Source organism: Pristiophorus japonicus, chromosome 7 (genome assembly GCF_044704955.1).
Source record: "Pristiophorus japonicus isolate sPriJap1 chromosome 7, sPriJap1.hap1, whole genome shotgun sequence".
NCBI classification, from domain to species: domain Eukaryota; kingdom Metazoa; phylum Chordata; class Chondrichthyes; family Pristiophoridae; genus Pristiophorus; species Pristiophorus japonicus.
The window spans coordinates 62,908,386-62,929,908 of NC_091983.1; the positions used below are offsets into that span (position 1 = coordinate 62,908,386).

General features: G+C 42.7%; 1 protein-coding gene across 4 annotated transcripts in view; it reads left to right on the top strand.

Moving 5' to 3' along the window:
- The window catches only part of lpin1a (lipin 1a), a 127,603-nt gene that overhangs the window by 22,712 nt on the left and 83,368 nt on the right, over positions 1 to 21,523 (top strand). For 3 of the 4 annotated variants that reach the window (XM_070885007.1, XM_070885009.1, XM_070885010.1), the window contains exons 4-5: positions 11,617 to 11,697; positions 14,353 to 14,681. In XM_070885007.1, coding sequence (XP_070741108.1) covers positions 11,617 to 11,697; positions 14,353 to 14,681 — 410 coding nt within the window. The remainder of the gene's footprint in view (positions 1 to 11,616; positions 11,698 to 14,352; positions 14,682 to 21,523) is intronic. The other variant, XM_070885008.1, reaches the window with a different exon arrangement.

Here is a 21,523-nt window from a genome sequence, read left to right on the forward strand (position 1 = left end):
TGTGATGGGGAGGACAGTGGATAAGGACTGTGTAGCTTGCATTAGGTATGTTTTGGCAGGACATCTCAAGATGCTTTTACAGCTAAAATACAGTACAGTACAGTACAGTAGTCGCTGCTGTAATGTGGCAGCCGATTTGTGCACTTCAAGCTTCCACAAGCAGCAATCTGATAATGACCATGTAATCTATTTTTTAGTGATGTTGGTTGAGGGCCAAATATTGGCTGGGACACCAATTCTTTGAAATAGTGCCATGGCATAATTTACATTCATCTGAACGGTCAAATGGGGCCTCGGTTTAATGTCCCATCTGAAAGACGGAATCTTCAATATTGCAGCATTTCCTCAGCACTGCACTGGAGTGTCACCCTGGATTTTGATCACACAACCTGCTGACTCCGAGGCGATAGTGCTATCGACTGAGCCACAGCTGATGCTATGATTAAATCTGTGCTGCCAATTAAAGTACCTTATTCATATAATCTTAGAAAGTTTGGCCCCAATATTCATTGGGACGGGGTTTCAGAGCGAGAGGGAGGAGTTATGGTCAGGAAACCTGCAAGTATGGGTTTCCACGAATGCTGTGGATTCCTGATTGACAGGCTTAGCTGCCTCTCTGGCAAGGAAGTTCCCCAGAAAGGCAGCAGCAGCTGATGGGTTTTGTGGTTGTTGGGGTAGAGATTGCGGGGGTGGTTGGGAGAGGAGTGTGTAGAGCATGGTTGAGGGTGGCGTGATAACGGGGAAGCTGAAGACCGTGAGGGATTGTAGATGGGAAAGCTCGTGGGGGATGGTGGTGCAGGGATGGGATATTGACAGGGTCCGGAGGAAACCTCCTGCTCCTCCTGGCCCACAAGCCGTGCTGTAAAGGCTTTATGGATCCGGCCCTTCTCGCCTCTTTACCTGCCGGGTTTCACGGGGCCAGTAAAAGTAAAAGTATTGAGTTCTAGCATTAGGTCACTCACCTCAGGTGCCTTACTTTTCCTCGTTACAACTTACTGTTGGCATTCTTTTAGATGTCTTTTCCATTTGTTTCACACGGCTGAACTACTGAACTCTGCTGAACAAAACATCTGTCACTGGGTAAAAAGCAATCCGTTGTAGTACACTTTTATTCAGTACTTAATCTTATCATCCTTCGAACATTTAAGAGTTTTCTTAATAACTCCATTATTAGTCCATTTCATTGCTTTTAAAGTACCTTGGATAGCTGCCAGGTCTGATTGACACAACATGACCCTGGAAGGACAGTGCCTTTAATCATTTGATCTTAGATGACTGCTGATACTACACTTCCTCCAGATGTTCATTTCCCTTAAGATTGCAATTGTACTACTGATCTCTGAAACTATTTCTGTAGGCTCTTGTACAGTTTATCTGATTCTTGCTTGAGGTCCCATAGAAAGTGTTTTGTCCTGCTTTTCCAAATGTCATCTTGATTTTCTATTGGTCGTCAAACCAAGATATTTGGCATCATCGTTGACCCTTGCGGTATAGATTTCTGTCATTCATCAGCATTAGAGCATTTATCCTCTGTAAAATCGCTATCTGTTTACTTTATCCTCTGATGTAATTCCTTGTTATATAATGCCTTGTGTTGTAACGTATAAAAAATCTTTCACCTGGTGATTTAATTTTGAAGTGCAGTGACTGGTGTGCACTTCTTCTGGGTGATCTGTTTCTGATCTAATGATCTTGTCCATTGCAAGACTACATAATAGAGGGGATAAGATTCAACTATGAGCTTCATAATGAGGTTTCCTCTTAACATGATCCTAGAACCATGTCTAGTGTTATTAGTGCCATCAAATTTGATCAAATAATATTTCTGTGATACTCCGTCACCATGACAGTTTCTCACCCACCTCGCTATATACCCCTAAAAATACTTGATCATACAAAAATTTAACAATTTGAGGGAAAAGAAATCTGACACTTACCTACTTTTCAACAGCTGCTTTTTCTACACAGTATGATGCACTCTGTATCTCTAAATGTCCTGGACTCTCGGTACACCCTTCCCCAATATCCATATCCAGAGATGCAATGTAATTGTCTCAAAACACAATGCACATTTTCAGGAGTTTGTCTCTGTTGCAATAATTTCCAGGAGTCGGCATGTGTATGCAGCTCCAATACATGCACAAAGAAACACACATGTTCCTTCATATAACCAACAACATCCCTAGTATGTGTAGGGCTTAGCAAGCCAAATGCTAAAACCGCATAATCCTCCAACTCGCATGAGAAATTCCGTAAGAGATCCACTCGTCCATATTGATTTACTGTAGTAATGTGCCACAATTGACAAATGTGTGATATTGCCTTTAATGGGATGATGATCAATCTGTTTCTAGATATTTTCAGACTAAGCCAAATGCCAAGGTGTATTGGCACTCTAAAATGGAAGTTCCACATTTCCTCCATTGCTGAAGTTGACTTCCTCTTTGGTACCAAACATTTTCCCATCAACAGCTCTTAACTGTTGGAGAAATTACGTTCATTCTCTCCCATATCTGGGGAGGCTATTCTACTGCCCCTTTTGCACTCCTGGACAGAATAAAAGGAGAAGTTTGAACAATCTCTTTCTCTTTCCCGCCCCACCTCAACATTTCATGTCTGTCTCTTCTATGGAAATGGCAATGGTCAGTACTTATAACAGCTTTCCTCTTTTATTATTCACCATCCTACATCTTCCACTAAACAGATTAGCATTAATGGAAAGAAACATAAATGAATGTAACAGTTACAGCAATGATCACTTGGGCTTGCAACCTTCCACTGTACAATGCACTGCATGTAGTATGTAGTATGCAACATATCCAGTTGAGAGAGTGAACAGCAAAGTACAATAACAGCAACTTGCATTTATACAGCGCCTTTAATGCAGAAAAATGTCCTAAGGCACTTTAGACAGGGAAAAAAATAAAAAGGACGCCAGTCACGGTGGGAGAGTGAAAACTTATGTGAAAAAATGGGCTTTAAGAAGGCTTTTAAAGAAGGAGAGGAAGCAGAGAAAGGCAGGAGTTGTAGGGCGGGAATTTCAGAGAGTGCGGCTGAGGCCGCTGAAGGCTTTGCCACCAGCAGTGAAATGAAAGAAGGGGAGAATGTACAGAAGGTAAAGTCACTGAAACACTGTCAAAAGGCTGCTGGCATTTTTCAGCTGTGTACACAAGTTGTGCAGTAATCTGGGGTCAGTTAATACGCCAGGACTGGAGCTGAACATCCCAATTAATTTTGTATTCTTTTTAATTTGTGCTGTTCGTTGAATCTCAACAGCTGCTATATGCACCAAAATAAAATGCAGAACAAAATTAAAAGCAAACCAGGCCTGTGCACTCGTGTCCTGCCTTAGGTTTTTGTTGTGCGAGTCCTACTAAGACACTGGCCCTCGTTCCCTACTTGGGTTAAACGGCATTACCTCAATTGAACAGAGAGAGCAGCTGTAAGGTGATAAAAATACTCCACCCTTAGTAACATCAAACCAAGTCCCCAACCATAATGGGGAATAGGTCCAAGACAAAGGGTAGGTGCTTCCTGAACCAAGATTGAGTAAGACAAGGGGAGCACTATCTGAATTAGTAGTTCCAACATTCTGTGGTCCCTTTCAATTCCTGAATTGTAAAAAAAAAACTTTAAAACAATAGTGTTCTTAGAAAGCTGCTGTGGATTTACATAGAATTATAGAATCACAGGATGATACAGCATAGAAGGAGCTGTGCTGGATCTTTGAAAGAGCTATTCAATTAGTCCCACCTGCCTGCTCTTTCCCCATAGCCCTGCTAATGTTTCCCCTTCAAGTATTTATTTGAAAGTTACCATTGAAGCTGCTCCACTTCCCATTCACAGTGAATTGGAGATCATCATAACTTGCTGTCTAAAACTTGTCCTCATGTTGCCTCTGGTTCTTTTGCCAGTGACGTTAAATCAGTGTTCTCTGGTTACCGACCCTTCTGCCACTGCAAACAGTTGCTCCTTATTTACTCTATTAAAACCTTTCATGGTTTTGAACCCCTCTATCAAATTCTCTCCTTAACCTTCTCTGATCTATGGAGAACAATCCCAGCTTCTCTAGTCTCTCCACATATCTGAAATCCCGCATCTCCAGTACCATTCTCCTAAATCTTCTCCGCACCCTCTGTAAGGCCTTGAGATTCTTCCTAAAGTGTGGTGCCCAGAATTGGCCACTATACTCTAGCTGGGGCCTAACCAGTTTTTATAAATGTTTAGCATAGCTTTCTTGCTTTGTACTCTGTGCCTCTATTTATAAAGTCAAGGATCTTGTATGCTTTTTAACAGCCTTCTCAACTTGTCCCACCACCATCAAAATTTGTGTATGTACACCCCCGGTTCCTACACCCCTCTAAAATTATACCATTTAGTTTATATTGCCTGTCCCCATTCTTCCTGCCAAAATGAATTACTTCCGATTTCTTGTGTTAAATTTTATCTACCATGTTATAGTCATTTTTTTGAATGGCAGTTGCTCTCCTCTTTGAATGACAATCATTTCACCAGTCTGCCTTTTTTATTTATTCATAGGATTTGGGCATCGCTGGCAATGCCAGCATTTTGTTGCCTATCCCCAATTTCCCTTTGATACAATTGAGTGGCTTGCTAGGCCATATCAGAGGGCAGTTAAGAGTCAACCACATTGCTGTGGGTCTGGAGTCACATATAGGCCAGACCGAGTAAGGACAGCAGATTTCACTCCCTAAAGGACATTCGTGAACCAGATGGGTTTTGACGACAATCCAGTAGTTTCATGGTCACCATTACTCTGGCTTTTTAGTCCAGATTTATTGAATTAACTGAATTGAAATTCCCTAGCTGAGGTGATGGGATTTGAACTTGCGTCTTCAGATTATTAGTCCAGGCCGCTGGATTACTAGTCCAGTAACTTAACCACTTTGTCATTGTACTCCTGAAGTCTGTTACTATCCTCCATACTGTCATCTAGGAAGTTATAATCTGACATGAGTGCCTCCTTGTGAGGACCTTGTCAGTAGTAGCACTCCTGCCTCTGAGTCAGAAGGCCATGGGTTCAAGCCCCATTCCAGACTTGTGAGGGCATAATCCAGGCTAACACTGATGCACTGTCAGAGGTGCCTTCTTTTTAAAAGTAGGCATCTTGATGATGGATAAGATGTGGGGAACCAAGCAAACAAACCAGAAACAAATCTCTGGCTAATAGTGATTATCATAACTGAATATACAAGTATGGGCTTGTCATGGAAACCATAAAGGTGGGTCATTCATGTGTTGTGTTGCATCACATGATTCACTGTATCTCAAGCAGACAAGCACCAAGGAAGGCAAAGTAGATGGATGTTTTTGGATTTATTTGTACATATCTGTGAAGCTACAAACCCATTGCTTTCCACCCCAGCCTGTGATTGACAAGTGATTCCTGAGCTGCATAGACATGAGTGGTGCCACTTCCTTTTCTGCTTGCTGCTGGTTTGCAGAAGTTTTGAGTTTAAACAAACTGCAGAAACAAATTTTTTTTAAAAAGGAAGGAAACTGTGCTTACCTCATTGCTTTCTCCTTTATCCAACCTGATTTGCCCTCTCTCATTTAAGACCATTTCAGGTGTGAGGCGATAACAACAACAACTTTTATTTATATAACGCCTTTTAACGTAGTAAAACGTCCCAAGGCACTTCATGGCAGTGTTATAAGACAAAACAGATAAATGTGACTGTTGTGTATGGAGAAAGAGTCAGACTGAACACTGTGAGCTCAAAGTAAACTGTGACCGTAGTCTTTTATTGCAGGTCTCCAGAGTGCCTCTCCAACTTGTGAAGCCTCCTTAAATACCTGTGCTCCCGAGGGATTATGGGATCCCTTGGGACTCCGGGGAATGAGCCCTCTGGTGGCTGTACAGTCCACATATATAACAGTGACACCGAGCCACATCAGAAGAAATTAGAGGTAGGTTTTAAGGAGCGTCTTAAAGGAGGAAAGAGAGGCGGAGAGGTTTAGGGAGGGAGTTCCAGAGCTTGGGGCTCAAGCAGCTGAAGGCACGGCCACCGATGGTTGAGCAGTTATAATCGGATACTCGAAGTGCATGACCTCACACTTTCCCACATTATACTCCATCTGCCAAATTTTTGCCCACTCACTTAGCCTGTCTGTGTCCTTTTGCAGATTTTTTTTGTGTCCTCACACATTGCTTTTCCTCCCAGCTTTGTATCGTCAGCAAACTAACTGAGTTATGCTGGCGCACAACAAGAGAGCAGAAGGATGGAGCTAAAAGCTGAAATTATATATTTTTTTCTTGCTGCTGGAGAGGTTGTGTGCTTATATGGAGGATAGGAGTAATGTAGAACACCTGCTTTATTTTTAAAGATGCCTGTGAATGGGCTAACTAAAATGGAGCCTTTTGCTTCCTATAATATCTCACATAGCAATGTTAGTTATTAGTAAAATTTTACTTATTCGTAAAACTTATCAGGGTCTAAATAATTTGGCCCTTGCTGAGATAGCCATAGATGTATAAAGATATCGCTGTGAGGCTGAGGCACATCAATGTTATCTTACTGCTGGATCTTTACTTGCTGACCTACCGAGTGCAATTTCAAACTCCTGAAAAAGCAACTTCCAAATGCTCCTAGATGCCAAAAAGATTGAACTCTTTTGTGTTGAACTATTAATTTTGATTATAGGTCAATTAAAACCTAACATTTCCTTGAAAGGGCAGCTGATGGAAAAAATTTTCTGGCTTTGCTTTTCTAGCAATGCCTACATTGGCTCATATAGACCTCTACGCGATAAGATAAATATTTGGCCTTTTTCTTACCTAGCCGGAAATAGAGCAATAATAATTTGGCATTGGGATTGATTGAAGCAATTTTCATTCAATAGAACTTCAGATAAGAGATTTAATGGTGAATGATTTAACATTTTTTTTATTTGATCTGCTTTCTGGTATGATTAGACACCCGATTGTAAGCCATCCAGATCGTACTTCACCCCAAAGGATACACCGATGCCCCACGTATATGGGCTCAATTTTCCCCAGTGATTTGCGCTGTTTCTTTGGCACGCGTTGCTTTTTTTGGCCTAAATTTAAAAATCCAAGTTTCCCCAATCTTTGTGCGCCAGCGTAACTCAGTTAGTTACTCAGTTGGGTTCGTTTTTTTTTGCGTCATAGGGGATCTGATGTCTGTGCCAGTTTTTCCACAATTATGCAAGTTTGGCCAATTTAAATTTCTCCTAGGACAATGTATGTTACCACTCCCGAAAAATCTTCTGGGCACTTAAGGAAAACCAGTGCACATTAAAAAATCAGCGCAGAAAGACACCATTGTTTTTATGCAAAATTTTGGAGGGAGTCAAGAACACACAAATATGCATAATCAAGCTTAAATTTTTAACACTTAAAACACAGGAAATGGCAGTTCAATGGAATTCTTTAAGTTTTCATTTTTTTTTAAACTGACATGCCTCCACCGAACATCTACAATCTGGGCTCGAGAGTCGGAGTGTCGGCTGGCAGAATCAATCCCTCGCCCGTACACAGGCTCGGGCTCTGGGTTCGGCTTGAAAAGAAGCCCCAGGGGCGGGGTCTCTGGAAGGCGAACGGAAGGCATAAGAAGCCTACAACACGCCCGGGTGGAGGGTTCCTGATCATTGCGTCAACCTTGGGGGGAGAGAGAACAAAGAACTTTGTCCTGCCTGCTGTTTTGGGGAGGAGGACGAGGAAGCCATGTAACTACCTGAACCCAGAGTACGACGGCAGAGGAGGGCGGGCCGTTGTGCCCCTTTAACAATTGCTCGAGCCTTGCGCTAGCAACTCATCCATGAACGCTTTGCTGCCTGAAGGCTCAGTGGCAACTATTCCAAATGGACCATGTTTACTGTTTGGACCTGTTCCATAATGTTGTGTTGTGTTAATAGAACAAATAATAGTAATGATTCTTCTTTACTTCAAAAAGTTGTGTTAATAATGGAAATGATTCAGTTATAATTTAAAATATATTTTATTCAAAAGTTTAACAAACATTTGTACTTAATTTAACTTTAATAAACATATTCTTGTATCAAACTTTCAAGTTTTCAGTTGAAATCACTTACAAACTTTTAAATTTACATAACTTACAAAAAACTTTTAATTTGAGAACAGTAACAACAATAATAATAACAACAGCAGCAAAGAAAGGCTGCACTCATCTGTCCTCCACCTTATTCTAAGACTGCCCACTGCACTCGGTCTTGGTGATTCCACCCTGGCCTCAGGCGGTGGTGCAGTGTTTCTCGGGTTGGTACCAAGCTTATTCTTTCGAACATCTCGGGTAATGTGCACTTCTTGATGGCGGAGGGGTGGGAGTACAGCCGATAATGTGGAAGGCCCGGCTTGGGCCTCTTCAGAGGCTGGTCTGGGGATTGGAGTGGGAGCGGCAGTTGACTCTGTCAATGGGCACGGGGTCTGGGCACGTTCCCTTATTGCAGCAGCTAACTCCAACATTCACTCCCTCATGTGCCCTGACAGTGTATCTGGTGCCTGAGACATTCCCTCCCTCATGTTCCCAGATAGTGTTCCCATTTCTGGTGAGAGTGTTGTAACTTCTCCCGACAGTCCTGATACTTCATCACCCACCCCACTCATGGTGTCCAGGAGTGATCGCATAAGGTCAATGCTCTCCGCACTCATTGCCATCATCTGAACCACATCTGTTAGATCCTGCACCTCAGGAGAGCGCTGTCAAGCTCTCCTTCCCCTCCTCACCCTGGTGTGCCTCGCTGCACCCCACTGGGACCTGCAGCCACGGACTGTGGGGAAACCATGGAATGTCCCAGCAACACTCTCCACATCCTCCAAAGTGAGCATAACAGTGGGAGCTTCATCCATCCACTCCCCCTCCCCCTCATCCCCATGTTCGGTCTGGAAGGTGGGATTGGAAGATGTTCTCCTCTTCAGGCTCGTCCGCGTCTGACTCTTCTTCTGCATCGACTTCAGCCTCGTCAGGGTTGGCCTCAAGTTCTGCAAAATATAACAGAACAGACAGATGGTTAGCAGCAGAGGAGGGGGCAGGGTGGGTGGCATGAGTAGGCTCACACAGCGCAGGCAGCAGGCTCATTTGAAGGACCACGATGAATGATCGCACATTGCATCAACCAAAGCGTAGCTGATGGAGATATCCCCATGAACTGAAGCATGGCTAGCCCACGCAGTACTTAAAATTTAGCAATTTGGAATTTGTAGGACTTACCCTCTCCCTCGAGTGTGGGCCCAGCTTGTGCAATGGTGGTTGCTTTTCTCCAGGCAGGACCCATCAAACCAGCGACCCTCTCTTCCAAGGGTATGAGTGGGTGCAGATTTGCCGGGCCTCCTCCTGTTCGAGTTCTTTCCCTTTTGTTGTGTGTCACCTTCCTCTGCAAAGTTAAAAACAAAACTTTTTAGAGAGGGTGTCTTTCTGCTGAGTGGGACATATGCAGCTGGTCACATTTACAATTGTAATTCCAGTGAATAAATGAAAATATTACTTACACTAACTACTTGACCAAGATCCTGCCACTTCTTTTTGCACTGGCCTCCAGACCTTGGGGTGGTCACCATTGCACAGTAATCTCTACAAGTTGGTTCCAGCGTTTCTTCATTTCTTTTGGTGAAACTTTTATGTGACCTCTGCTGGTGTCCAGCTCGTGCCATCTGCCCTCAATCACAATAACTAGTGCTTCCACTTCATCATGTAAGAAATTCTTGGTCCTTGAGCTGCATTGCATCTTGTATTGCAACTTCGATTTTTCCAATAAGAAATAAAGTTCTCACACACAACTGGCTCTTTAAAAATAGCCGAATGCAGACCGGGCGCTGTACTGCGCCCATAGCAATCACGTCAAAAATCTTTCTTTCGTGCATGCGCAGAAGGTGGAGGCGTGCATTGTTTTTTCAGCGCAGACATTAGGCTTCCCCCACCACCCCCCCAAAGCTACAGGACAGGCTGCGTGGCACCAATTTCGAAAAATAGAATGGGGAAACTTGGTACTTACTTTTTTGCAGTAGTTGGGACCAGAAAAAAGGGGCGTAACTCTGGCAATACACCAAAAAATGGCATTGGGGAAAATTGAGCCCGATATCTGCATGCAGTTTGCTTAAGTGCAGTCATACAACATTATTTTATTTCTGCTGAAGTACTGCAAAGGGCTGTAATTTTCAATGATGAAAATGTCAGAAAACGATCAATTAGAAGATTATGAGCTGTTGAATAATATCACGCTGAAATCACCTTGAGGTAGCAATCATGAATTATAAAGTGTGGGTACTCTTTTCAAGTGGTTTGGAGTCTTGCTATTCAGGTAAAAATACAGCCTGCATATAGAAATTGGAATTCGTTATCCTTCTGTGTCTTCTCTTCACCCATTTTAAACCTGAAGCTTGGTGAGGCTTAAACATTTATTCTTAAATTACCTTATCTTGTACTCATTTCAACTTTGGTGGTGTCCTGTATTCTGGGCCTTGACCCTTCATCTAAGTTTCTAAAAAAAAATGGACCTTGTCCTTTTGTCCTTATCCACTGTCACCTGACTGTTACATTCTTAATTAATTAGCGTTTCATAGTTAAGTGCCTCAAGGAGGCCACAAATCTCAAGAAGAGCTAATGCTGGACTGAACGGTGCAATGGGCTGGATATTGGTCCCGTAACTAGAGATTTCCATGGTTGTGGCTTCCTGGGTAACATAGGTGGAAACCACGGAGCTCAGGACCACGTGTAAAGTTTAAGTGCATGTTCCAATGTTCAGGCTGCTGATGATGGTTCTTGGGGAGTTCTGATTTAGGATGAAACCACCAACCAAGCAGCAGCGCCAAAACAGTCCTCTTCAAACCTCCAGGCCCATGATATTCAAACCGGATGTACCAGGAAATAAGAACTATACATGCAAATTGGACTTCAAGGGCCAGATTGCCAGGGTCTAAGAGCTGCATGTGACCTTGAGGCCACAGATTGGCTACCCTTGCTGTAACTCACTCTCGCACAACTGTTGCTTTATATAATATAAAGTCACGATTTGTCCTTATTGTTGGATGAGTCCTTTACCTTTTAAACAGATTCGTAAAACTAGAGGCAGTAATATGTCTGATAATTTGCTTTGTTCATTATTGACAAAACATTTATGTTAAACATCCATACTGAGTAACACACATTAGCCTCACATCTGGAACTCGCGTGTGTGCATTTTAATGAGGACCCCTGAAGGTGGCTTCTCCAAGCCTGTTCACACCACCGGGTTGCAAAGGCAGCAAGAGGTCTTTTTTTTTTTAACAAATTAAAAACATGGCATCGCTTTATATTATTTTCTTCATGGTCTTTTGTTTGCTTGATGCAACACTATCTGATGTTTTATGACTCCCCGGCTGTTTGAACCGATCGCCAGAGATGAGAGGCCCCATGCCTTTTCTCACCATTGCTTCCTATCATTGCTTTTTCCCGAGCCATAGCTTTGTTAACAACTTTTGTTGCATGCTCGCATTAACAGCATATTGCCTTTTATATTGCAGCAAACTCCTGATCCCACACTACCCCCACCCCCACCCGCTGTGAAGAAAGCCTGTATTTTTAAAAACTTGATAATTCTTTAAGCTCAATATTTATTTATATGTGCCTATTTTTACAGTACAATGTCCTTGGTCCTGAAATCCATCCTTCTCTAATGTTATCAGCAATGTTGAGGGGAAAAGACAGGCTTTTCAAGAAGGTGATTGAAACCAATTCTGTCTACATTACTGTTTTATCGTTGTTAAAAACAAAAGTAATGTAAAACCATGTCTTTGTACACTTATGACTGGTTACTAAGCTGTAAATCACCATGGCTGTTGACTGTTATTATCCATAAACAATTATTATAAACTTTTGAAATGATAATTGCAGGTCTGTCATTACAAGGTGAGACTACAGCAGCAGTATTCACAGTCATCACCTGACAGGAAAGGCCATGGTTACAATAACAGTTTTGCTGTTACAATATAGGGAAATTACATAACTATTGCTGTGAGGCAATTGAATTTTCTCAGAAAATTGTGACTGGTAAAATGAGGACTGTTAGGGCTCAAGTTTCGGCCTGAGTTGCTCCTTTTTTTTGGAGCAGCTAGTTTAGAATGGAGGATCTTAGAAATTGTAATTTTCGGCATTTAGTTTGCTCCAGTTCTAGTGAATTAGAATAGTTTCATTTTAGAACAGTTTTTTTTCAAAAGGGGGCGTGACCAGCCACTACGCCTGTTTTGCAAGTTTAGACAGCGAAAACTTACTCCAAACTAACTTAGAATGGAGTAAGTGTAGATTTTTGTACGCTCAGAAAAACTTTGCCTACACTTAGAAATCAGGCGTAGGGAACGAGCGATTGGTGGGGGGGGGTCGAGTGGAAGGCGGGGTTTACAAACATTAAACACTTCACTTTTACAAATAAAGAGCCATCATCAATAATAAATGATAAATAAATCAACCAATAAATCAATCAAAAAAAAAAAAAAAAAAAATTTAAATAAAAAAAAACGATCAATCAATAAAAAATTAAGTTTCTACTCACCTACGGCAGCACCGGGAGCCCTCCAACAGCGTGCAGGGATGGTGCCCCCCAGTGTCTCTCTCTTGGTCTCTGTCAGTGTCTCTGTGTTTCTGACAGCGAGAGGTGAGGGGAGGGGGGAAGGGAGGGAGAGGAAGAGGGGGGGAGGGAGAGAGAGAGATAGAGGGAGGGGAAGGGAGAGGGAGGAGGGGGGGAGGAAGAGAGGAGCGGAGGGGGGGGGGAGAGAGGTTAAAGGGGCCGCCGCCGCCGACACTTCGGGCGGGGCCCGCCCCAGCGAGATGCCGGGTGGGCCCCGCCGACAGTGGGGAGGGAGGCAGGGAAGGGGGGAAAGGCTGAACAGGAGGGAGGGGGGGAGGAGCTGAACGGGAGGGAGGCCCGAGTCCCGATCTTCGCCCGGGGAGCCCATTCAGCCAGGGCTAGGGTCAGGCTCCTCCCATGCAGCCTCGGGGGCAAGGAGCTTACTGCACATGCGCGCACACTCTAACGCGCATGTGCAGAGGTCCCGGCACTGTTTTCAGCGCCGGGACCTGGCTCTGCCCCCAACCCCTTGTGCTGCACCATGCCGAGCACGAAGATGTCCTGAGGAGCTCGCAGAATCACAAGGTAAGTTTTCGGCGCCCTTTTTATTCCAGAAAGTCGACGCACCTTCTGGAGATGCGCCGTTTTTCCAGAGGACGGAAACTTGGGCCCATAGTAACTTCCTTGCGGTATGAGTTTCGTATTATACTGTGAATTGTAGAAGCGCTCGTGATTTACATCAACGGTTTGTGTCCTTGGCTATGGGTGTTCTCTAACATGAAAACCTGTGTATATTCTGGCTTTTGTGCCAAATGTATTCCTGTAGCAGCATGAGTATCACACTCTAATTTGCTGCTGTGGCCCCATTGGGATCCATCCCAAAAGGTGGCTGTGTGATGGAGTGTAGAAGCATACAGCACAGAAGGAGGCCATTCAGCCTATCGCACCTATGCCGGCTCTTTTGAAAGAGCTGTCCAATTAGTTTCACTCCTCAGTTCTTTTCTCCATTTTCATTTTTCTTTTCAAGTATTTATTTATCCAACTCCTTTTTGAAAGTTAATATTGAATCTGCTTCCACCACCCTCTCTGGCAATGAATTCCAGATCATTGTAATTCGTGTTTTAAAAAAAAGTTTCTTCATCTCTCTTCTTTTTTTTGTATTCAATTGTATTAGCTCCAGTGTAACAGCTGGAGCTGACGTGATGCCCTGGAACCCAATGTGTTTCATGTCATCTTGACTGGAAAACTTCCTATGTTAATCAGCAAGTCCAATTTCATGGTCTGTATATTCACATTGATAAAAGATTTAATGTGTGCACTTGGATCATACTCCCTGGTGTCCCTGTTTCGGTTGAAATTTGGAGATAAGAATCATTATGTGTGCATAAGCATGTACTTGTAGTGCAATTCTAGGCCTGGGTAGTGGCACTGCAAGTTTTGGAGGAAAGTGGAGTGCTGCTGTCTATGCGGAGCATAGTCTAACTGGAGTGAATGCAGGATCACCAGGGTATATTTGCTTCTCTGTTAAGTTAAAGAAAACATGTTTTATTGAGCTGTTACTATAAACCAGTGACTGTTTAGTAAAATACTTTTTCTTCATACAACCAAGAAAACATACCTCAATATCAATGTGCCCTACTTGCACTAGCTAGGTGGGTTTAATGATGATGTGTACGCCTTTTGCAAGCTACTTTAATGTTGAACAGATCCAAAGTCGGTCAGTAGCCATATACTAATGGCAAAAGACAAGAATGCTTGTTTCTGACTGATGTGATCTCAGTGGGATTGAAACATTTATTTATTTGTTTTTAGGTAAATGTTCCTTTTCATTTGGCCACCTCACCTATCATCACATCCGAAGGTGCAGCACTAATGGAAGCAACAGTGGGGAGAAGCTTACTTGATAGGCAGAGAAGTTTAGAATCTGCTGGATCCTCACAAACATCAATAGCTATTCATATTATGCCGGCCTCTCCAGAGAACCAATTGAGCAGCAGCTCTGTGAAGAAAAGAAGAAAAAGGAGGCGCAAGTCAAGAGTGGACAGCATTAAGAGAGATGACAATGACGATACTTCGGAGAATGAGGACATGTTTTCTATTGAAATCAGCTCTGAAGAGGCGGAATCCACTGAAACGACAAGGTATGTACAAAAAAAATTCACGGCGGCACAATAAACCAGAGAAACAACTAGAAGTTGTATTCATTCATGGAGAATATACTCCTGGTTCAATTACTTGCAGCTTTACTCAGTTACACTTGGGATTCATGAAGTAATTTCAGAGTTTTATCTATATGTTTATGCTGTTCCCCTCAGGAGATTAATTAAACCACTTTTTCAGATTCATTGTGACTATTTTTGTCCATGGGCTAAATGTTTTTTTGTTCCATACTTGTTTATGTTCTTGTATATAAACTAAAGACTTCTGAGTCACTTGTACTCTCTTTATCTGCACCTTCGTATTAATTTGACACAGATTCAGGTCTGGTCCTGTTAGTCTCACTACCGCCCAGTGTACTACTAAGCTGAAGGTTACTGCTGAAGCCCAAGCTAAGCCCAAGCTGCAAAATTGAATAATATTTGCTTTGCTTATTGTATCTCTTTTTAAAAAAAAAAAGTTTCTGAAAAACGATGTAAAAAATCATTTTTAGTGTTGCCATAATTCACAGTCCTTACTTCCATTATCAATCTCTTCCTCTGCACTACACTCCCTCTGAATTTTCATTCTGTTTCTTGTATATTGGACTGTGTGAATACACCAAGAAAGAACACACCGGTACAGCAACAAAAAAAATCTGACTTTATTTTCTCAGCCTCTCAGAGAGTCTTGTTGGCCAGAAAGCTCCAGAAATTGGCAATGTATATGAATTGCTTGTCCAAATCAATCTTTTAGCCTAGGAGTCTGCAAAATCGAGGTGGGACTGCACAGTTCTGACCCTGACTGCAGCAAACATCAACCCATTGATGGACAGTTAATTTTCCAAAGTGAATGTGAAATTGTGGATCTTTGTCCAGCGATTGTCATTTCAGGTCTTGGCGACTGGAGAAACAAATTAAATAAAACTGTAGAATATGCTGAAAATACACTCGGCAGGATAGTCAGCATCTGTGGGGGGTGGGGGGAAGAGGGCCAGTCAGGGTTTTAGGCAGAGCCCTTGTAAGTGGAAAGATAAACAAGCAAATGAATAGACTCCGTAACTAAGGAGGAGGGAAAAAGATCAGGAGCTCCAATCATAGGAAGTTAATGGATTGACTGACCTGCAACATGCTTGAGGGTAAAACAGGAGGTTGTTAGATGATGAACGAAGGGTCATCGACCTGAGACGTTAACTCTGCTTCGTCTCCACAGATGCTGCCTGACCCGCTGAGATTTCCAGCATTTTCTGTTTTTATTCCAGATTCCAGCATTTGCAGTATTTTGCTTTTGTGTTGTTCGATGATGAAATCATTTCAGTCAGGAAGCAAAATAATGCACCAAAAGCCGAGAAAGTGAGTGGTCCGCCCAAGGACAAAGGGAAGAAAATTTCTGAAAAAATTGTACAGAAAGCCTGTCGATGCAAGTCTGAAATGAAACAGTGAAATGCTGGAAACAAGCAGGGTGTGAATTAGTCCCATAGAGAGAAGAAAAACAGATTCACACCCAGGGCGCGCACGGCCACACGCCTATGCACTTTACATCTGAAAGTTGGGAAAGATTTTGTCATGTGGCTTGGGTGGTAGATCAGGCACTGAGTTGCTCAATAAAGTCGGCAGTAATTAATATTTCAGTCCTGGGTGTGATGTCAATGATTTTAAAATTGACTGTCAGCTGAGTATATAGCGCACACTTCAAATACGCGCAAAAGAAAATAAAAATACATGTTCCATTTTTTCCTTCCCCATCACCCATTTTGTTAGTCATTTCCCTCCTTTTTTTCCTTAGTTACATTTTTGCCTGACCATCAAGTTTTCCATCCACTGTGGATAATGCACTAATTTCTTTGCTTAGTTTCTGCTACATATGATATATTTGAGACTAAGAAGCTGCTGACTAAGGAGCAAGGAGTGTAATCTCTTGTCTTATTAATCCCATGATTGAAAATTTAGTACAACAAGCACTTAGACCCCTAAGGACATGCAAAGGTCAGGACATCTTTATCATCCGAGATTTACAGCCCAAAAGGCCATGTCTGTACTGGCATTATGCTAGAGCAATCCAAAACGAATCCCACTTCCTTATTCTCCTGCCCCCCCCGCCCCTCCCCCAACCTTTCTCTACTATAAATATTATTTACTTTCCCTTAAAATAAGAAATGGTCTTGGTTTTAACTGTTCCCCACAGTAAGTGATGTGGGAGGAAAGTCCATGCTAGAATAACCATACAGGGAGAAGAAGGTGCCAAGTAATTTTATGAGCTAAGATTTTCTTACCTACGCCTTTGTCTTTTCCTGGCTTGACATCTCCTCCAATGTTCTTTTCACTGATTTCCTGAGAACTATTCTAAACTTCTCCAAAACTCAGCCACCCACGTCCGATGCATCAATAAATACTGTTGCCCTATCCCATTTACTCTTGCTGAACTCCATTGGCTCCCCGTTTCCAACGCATTCAATTCAAAATCTTCAATTACAAATCTTATGGCCTCACCCCTCCTTTATTCTGCATCCTCCTCCAGTCCCACATGCCAGTGCATTCTTCCAATTCTGTCTTCCTTGGAGCTGTGTGCACAGAGCTGGGAGCATCTAATAAATGGAGTGTTTTGGTAAACAGAGTGGTAATGGGAATTTGGTGAGTGGAATTTGGTGCAGAGGGGTAAGAAGGTGCCAAGTAATTTAAACCAAGGGGCAGCAGTAAATAAGTCAATTACCACACTGGAGGAAATGGACAAAGTGACATAATAACCAACACACAGAGGAGTTGCAGAACCTGTGGAAATTAGGATATGTATATAGGTCAGTATCTAAATATCCCTTTATGTTTGGTATCTTTAGTGGTTATTGTAAGTCAAAGGAAAATGAGTTAAGTGATGCAATTCTAACTGCCTTTAAAGATGCTAATAACTGAAATAGCCATGTAATTAATCACAGGAATTAATTACCAATTTATCTAACATCAAGCTAAATCCACCTATTTAATAAATCTAGACTTCAAGTGAGTGACCAATTAGTTCAAGAAATAAACTACAGATAATAAATAAATGAATGAAGACATGGGAGTTTGTGAACAATGAGACTGTCCCATCTGCAAGAAATGAATCTCTCTCTCGACAATCCAGTTCAGTTTTTGAGCTGGTGTTTGAGCTAGAGACATGGGAGGAGGAAGAATGCAACATAATTCAAAAATATGTTAGAAAACTTGCAGACTGGGAAGTTAAGTGGCAAATGAACTTTAACACGGATAAATGTAAGATGTACTTTGATAGGACAAATAGAAACATCACCTACACCTTAGAAAATAAGAAACTGAATGAGTATAGGATCGAGGGTTAAAGGTGAATAAATCATTAAAAGCAGCATTGCAGTTCAGAATAGCAATTAAAAACACTAATGAAGTGCTGAGATTTATTTTTAGGGGTGTAGAATTCAAAAGTAGTGATGTTGAACTTGTTGAGGACCCTGGTCAGGCCACACTTGGGGTACTGTGCACAGTTCTGATCTTCAAAGGACATCGAAGCACTGGAGAAAGTGCTTTTTTTTTTACACAAGGGTGGTACCAGAACTGAGTGATTACAGCTAGTGGGAAAGCTTGAACAGGTTAGGTCTTTTTTCTTTTAGAAAAGGGATGACTTAGAGGTGACCTGATAGAGATCATCAAAATGATGAATGGTTTGGACAGGGTGGATGTGGAAAGAATGTCCCCACTTGTGGGAAAATCCAAAACTAGGGGCCATTTAAAAAAAAAAGAAAGACTTGCCTTTTATATAGTGCCTTTCACGACCTCCGGACTTCCCAAAGCGCTTTACAGCCGATTAAGTACTTTTTTGAAGTGTGGTCACTGTTGGAATGTAGGATATAAGGCAGCCAATTTGTGCACAGGAAGCTCCCACAAGCAGCAATGTGAACATGACCAGATAATTTGTTTGTGATGTTGATTGAGGGGTAAATATTGGCCAGGACACTGGGGATAACTCCCCTGCTCTTCTTCGATATAATGCCATGGGATCTTTTACGTCCACCCGAGAGAACAGATGGGGCCTCAGTTTAACGTCGCATCCAAAAGACGGCACCTTGGAAAGTGCAGCGCTCCCTCAGCACTGCACTGGAGTGTCGGCCTAGATTTTTGTGCTCAAGTCTCTGGAGTGGGACTTGAACGCACAACCTTCTGACTCAGAGGTTGCTAATAAATCCAATAGGGAAATAAGGAGAATTTTTTTTACTCTGGTTAGAATGTGGAACTTGCTACCACAGGAAGTAGTTGAGGCAAATAGCTTAGATGTTTTCAAAAGGAAACTGGACAAGTATATACGTGAAAAAACAGAATAGAAAGACATGCTGAGAAGAGGAAGATGGAATGGGAGGAGACTCGTGTGGAGTATAAGCATCAGCACAGACTATTTGGGCTGAATGGCTTGTTTCTGTGTTGTATATTCTATCTAATAGACCACTCCTTCCATCTCTCCTACAGTGGCCAAACATTCGACTTTCTTGGCCCCACACTTTCCTTTGAGCCCTTGCATCGTGCTACTTCCACCTTCAAATGCCTCTTCAAAAACTTATCTCTTTGTTTATTAATGCAGTCATTTTCCCTAATTCATCTCCCATTGTCTGATGCCCATTGTCACCTGGTCACCTGATGTGCCTTGGGATGTTTACTACTTAAAAGCACTCTATAAATGTAAGATAACACCCATACTATTGGAGTTTGTGCTGTTTCAGAAACCTTTTTTGAAAGGGAGATTGACAGCCGAGCCATAGCTTGTTGTGGTAGATTTACAGAATGGAGATTGGAAGAAACTGAATGAATGAATCAGAGCGGTAGAATGTCAGGAACTGGAGCAGCCCAAGAAAATTATCCAAAATCCTAACTGTATGATATGTAAAACAAAAGGGCAGTAGCAGCATGGATTGGCTGAGGGATAGAAAACAGAGTTGTGAATGGATATTTTTCAGACTACAGGGAGATTTGCAGTGGTGGTCCCCAGGGTTCAGTACTAGGACCACTGCTGTTTTTGCTATCCAATAATGACTTGAACTTGGGAGTACAGGGCACAATTTCTAAATTTGTATATGACACGAAACTTGGAAGATAGTAATAGACGTCAAGAAGATATCGTCAGGCTGGTGGAATGGGCGGACACGTGGCAGATGGGATTCTGGGCTTTATAACTGGAGGCATAGAATTGAAAAACCGGGAAATTATGCTAAACCTATATAAAACACTAGTTCAGCCCCAGCTGGAGAATTGTGTCCCATTCTGGGCACCACATTTTAGGAAGGGACATGAAGACTTTGGAGAGGGTACAGACGAGATTTGCAATAATAGTTCCAGGGATAAGGGATTACAGTTATGTGGATAGACTAGAGAAGCTGGGGTGGTTCTCCTTGGAGCAGAGAAGGCCAAGAGAAGATTTGATAGAGGTGTTCCAAATCATGTAGGATTTAGATAGAGTAAATAAAGAGAACCCGTTTCCAATGGCTGAAGGATCGATAAGCAGAGGGCACAGATTTAAGGTGATTGACGAAAGAGCCAGGGGCAATATGAGGAAATACTTTTTTACGGAGCTCGAAGTTAGAATTTTTAATGCACTGTCTGAAAGGGTGGTGGAAGATTCAATAGTAGCTTCCAAAAGGGAATTGGATAAAAAAGGGATAAGAGGAAAGAGCCGGGGAGTGGGACTAACTTGATTGCTCTTCGAAAGAGCCAGCACCGATTCGATGGGCCGAATGTCCTTCAGTTCTTCACTGTTCTATGACTCTATGACAGCTGACCTATTTTCCTAACCTTACTCTGTATGCTGCGGAACAAGTGGGAGGGTTTCATTCCTCTGAATGCCAGTGACTAATTATAGTAGCGAGCTCTATTCAAATTACATTTGGTATTTGTTTTGTTGATCATTGCCTACGAACTGAATGTACTAAAAATTGCGCAGCACTCGTCTGGTGTCATCTTTCTACTTCATATGTCACGTAATAAGGATTGAAGCCCTAACTGCCCTTGTAGGTTATCACGTTGCTGGCCTGAGGTACTTTCGAACAACCTTGAATTAATTTTTTTTTAAAGTGAAATTTCTTCTTTACATTAAGTTGCGAAAATAAAGCAAGAAAGCAAAATATCTAAAATGAAAGACCCTGGGCTCAATTTTTTCCAAAGCTTTTTTATGGCGTACTTGAAGAGTTACACCCGTATTTTGGGGGCTCCAAGTACGGCAAAAAAAATGTTCTACGTTTCCCCGGTGGATTTTTTCATTTTGGCGCAGCCTAACCTGGCCTTTAGTTTTGGGGGTGGAGCCTTGATCTGCACCCAAAAGATCGCGTTGCAACGGTAACCAGGGACACAGTGCGAGCTGAGGCTGCAAAGTGAAACATACAGCCAGCTCGCAACACATTAAAACACATTAAAGCACATTGCATCAACTTAAAAAACACATTAAAATACATTGTAGCAACTTGCATCCAATTATTAAAGTCCCCACCCCCACCACCCCTCCCGATGCCGGTGCCAATCCCTGCTTCTATCCCAGGCCGAAGGGCCTCCCGCCCTGAGCCCCTTGCCGACGCCGGTCCTGCTCTTCCGCCCGACCCTAACCCCAAGTGTCTTGCCGGTCTGCTTCCCTAGCCTGCACTAAGCCCTTTGCTGGTGCCAGTCCCGCTCTGCCCTCCCCCACCGAGTGCTTTGCTGATCCCGCCACACCCCCATCCCCTAGTACTTTTCTGGTCCCACTCCCCCGAGCCCCTTGCTGGTGCCGGTCCAGCTCCTCCCCCCCCCCCCCCCCCCCCCCCCACCAGTTCAGAGTGCCTTGTCAGTCTGCTTCTCTAGCCTGCACTAAGCCCTTTGCTGGTGCCAGT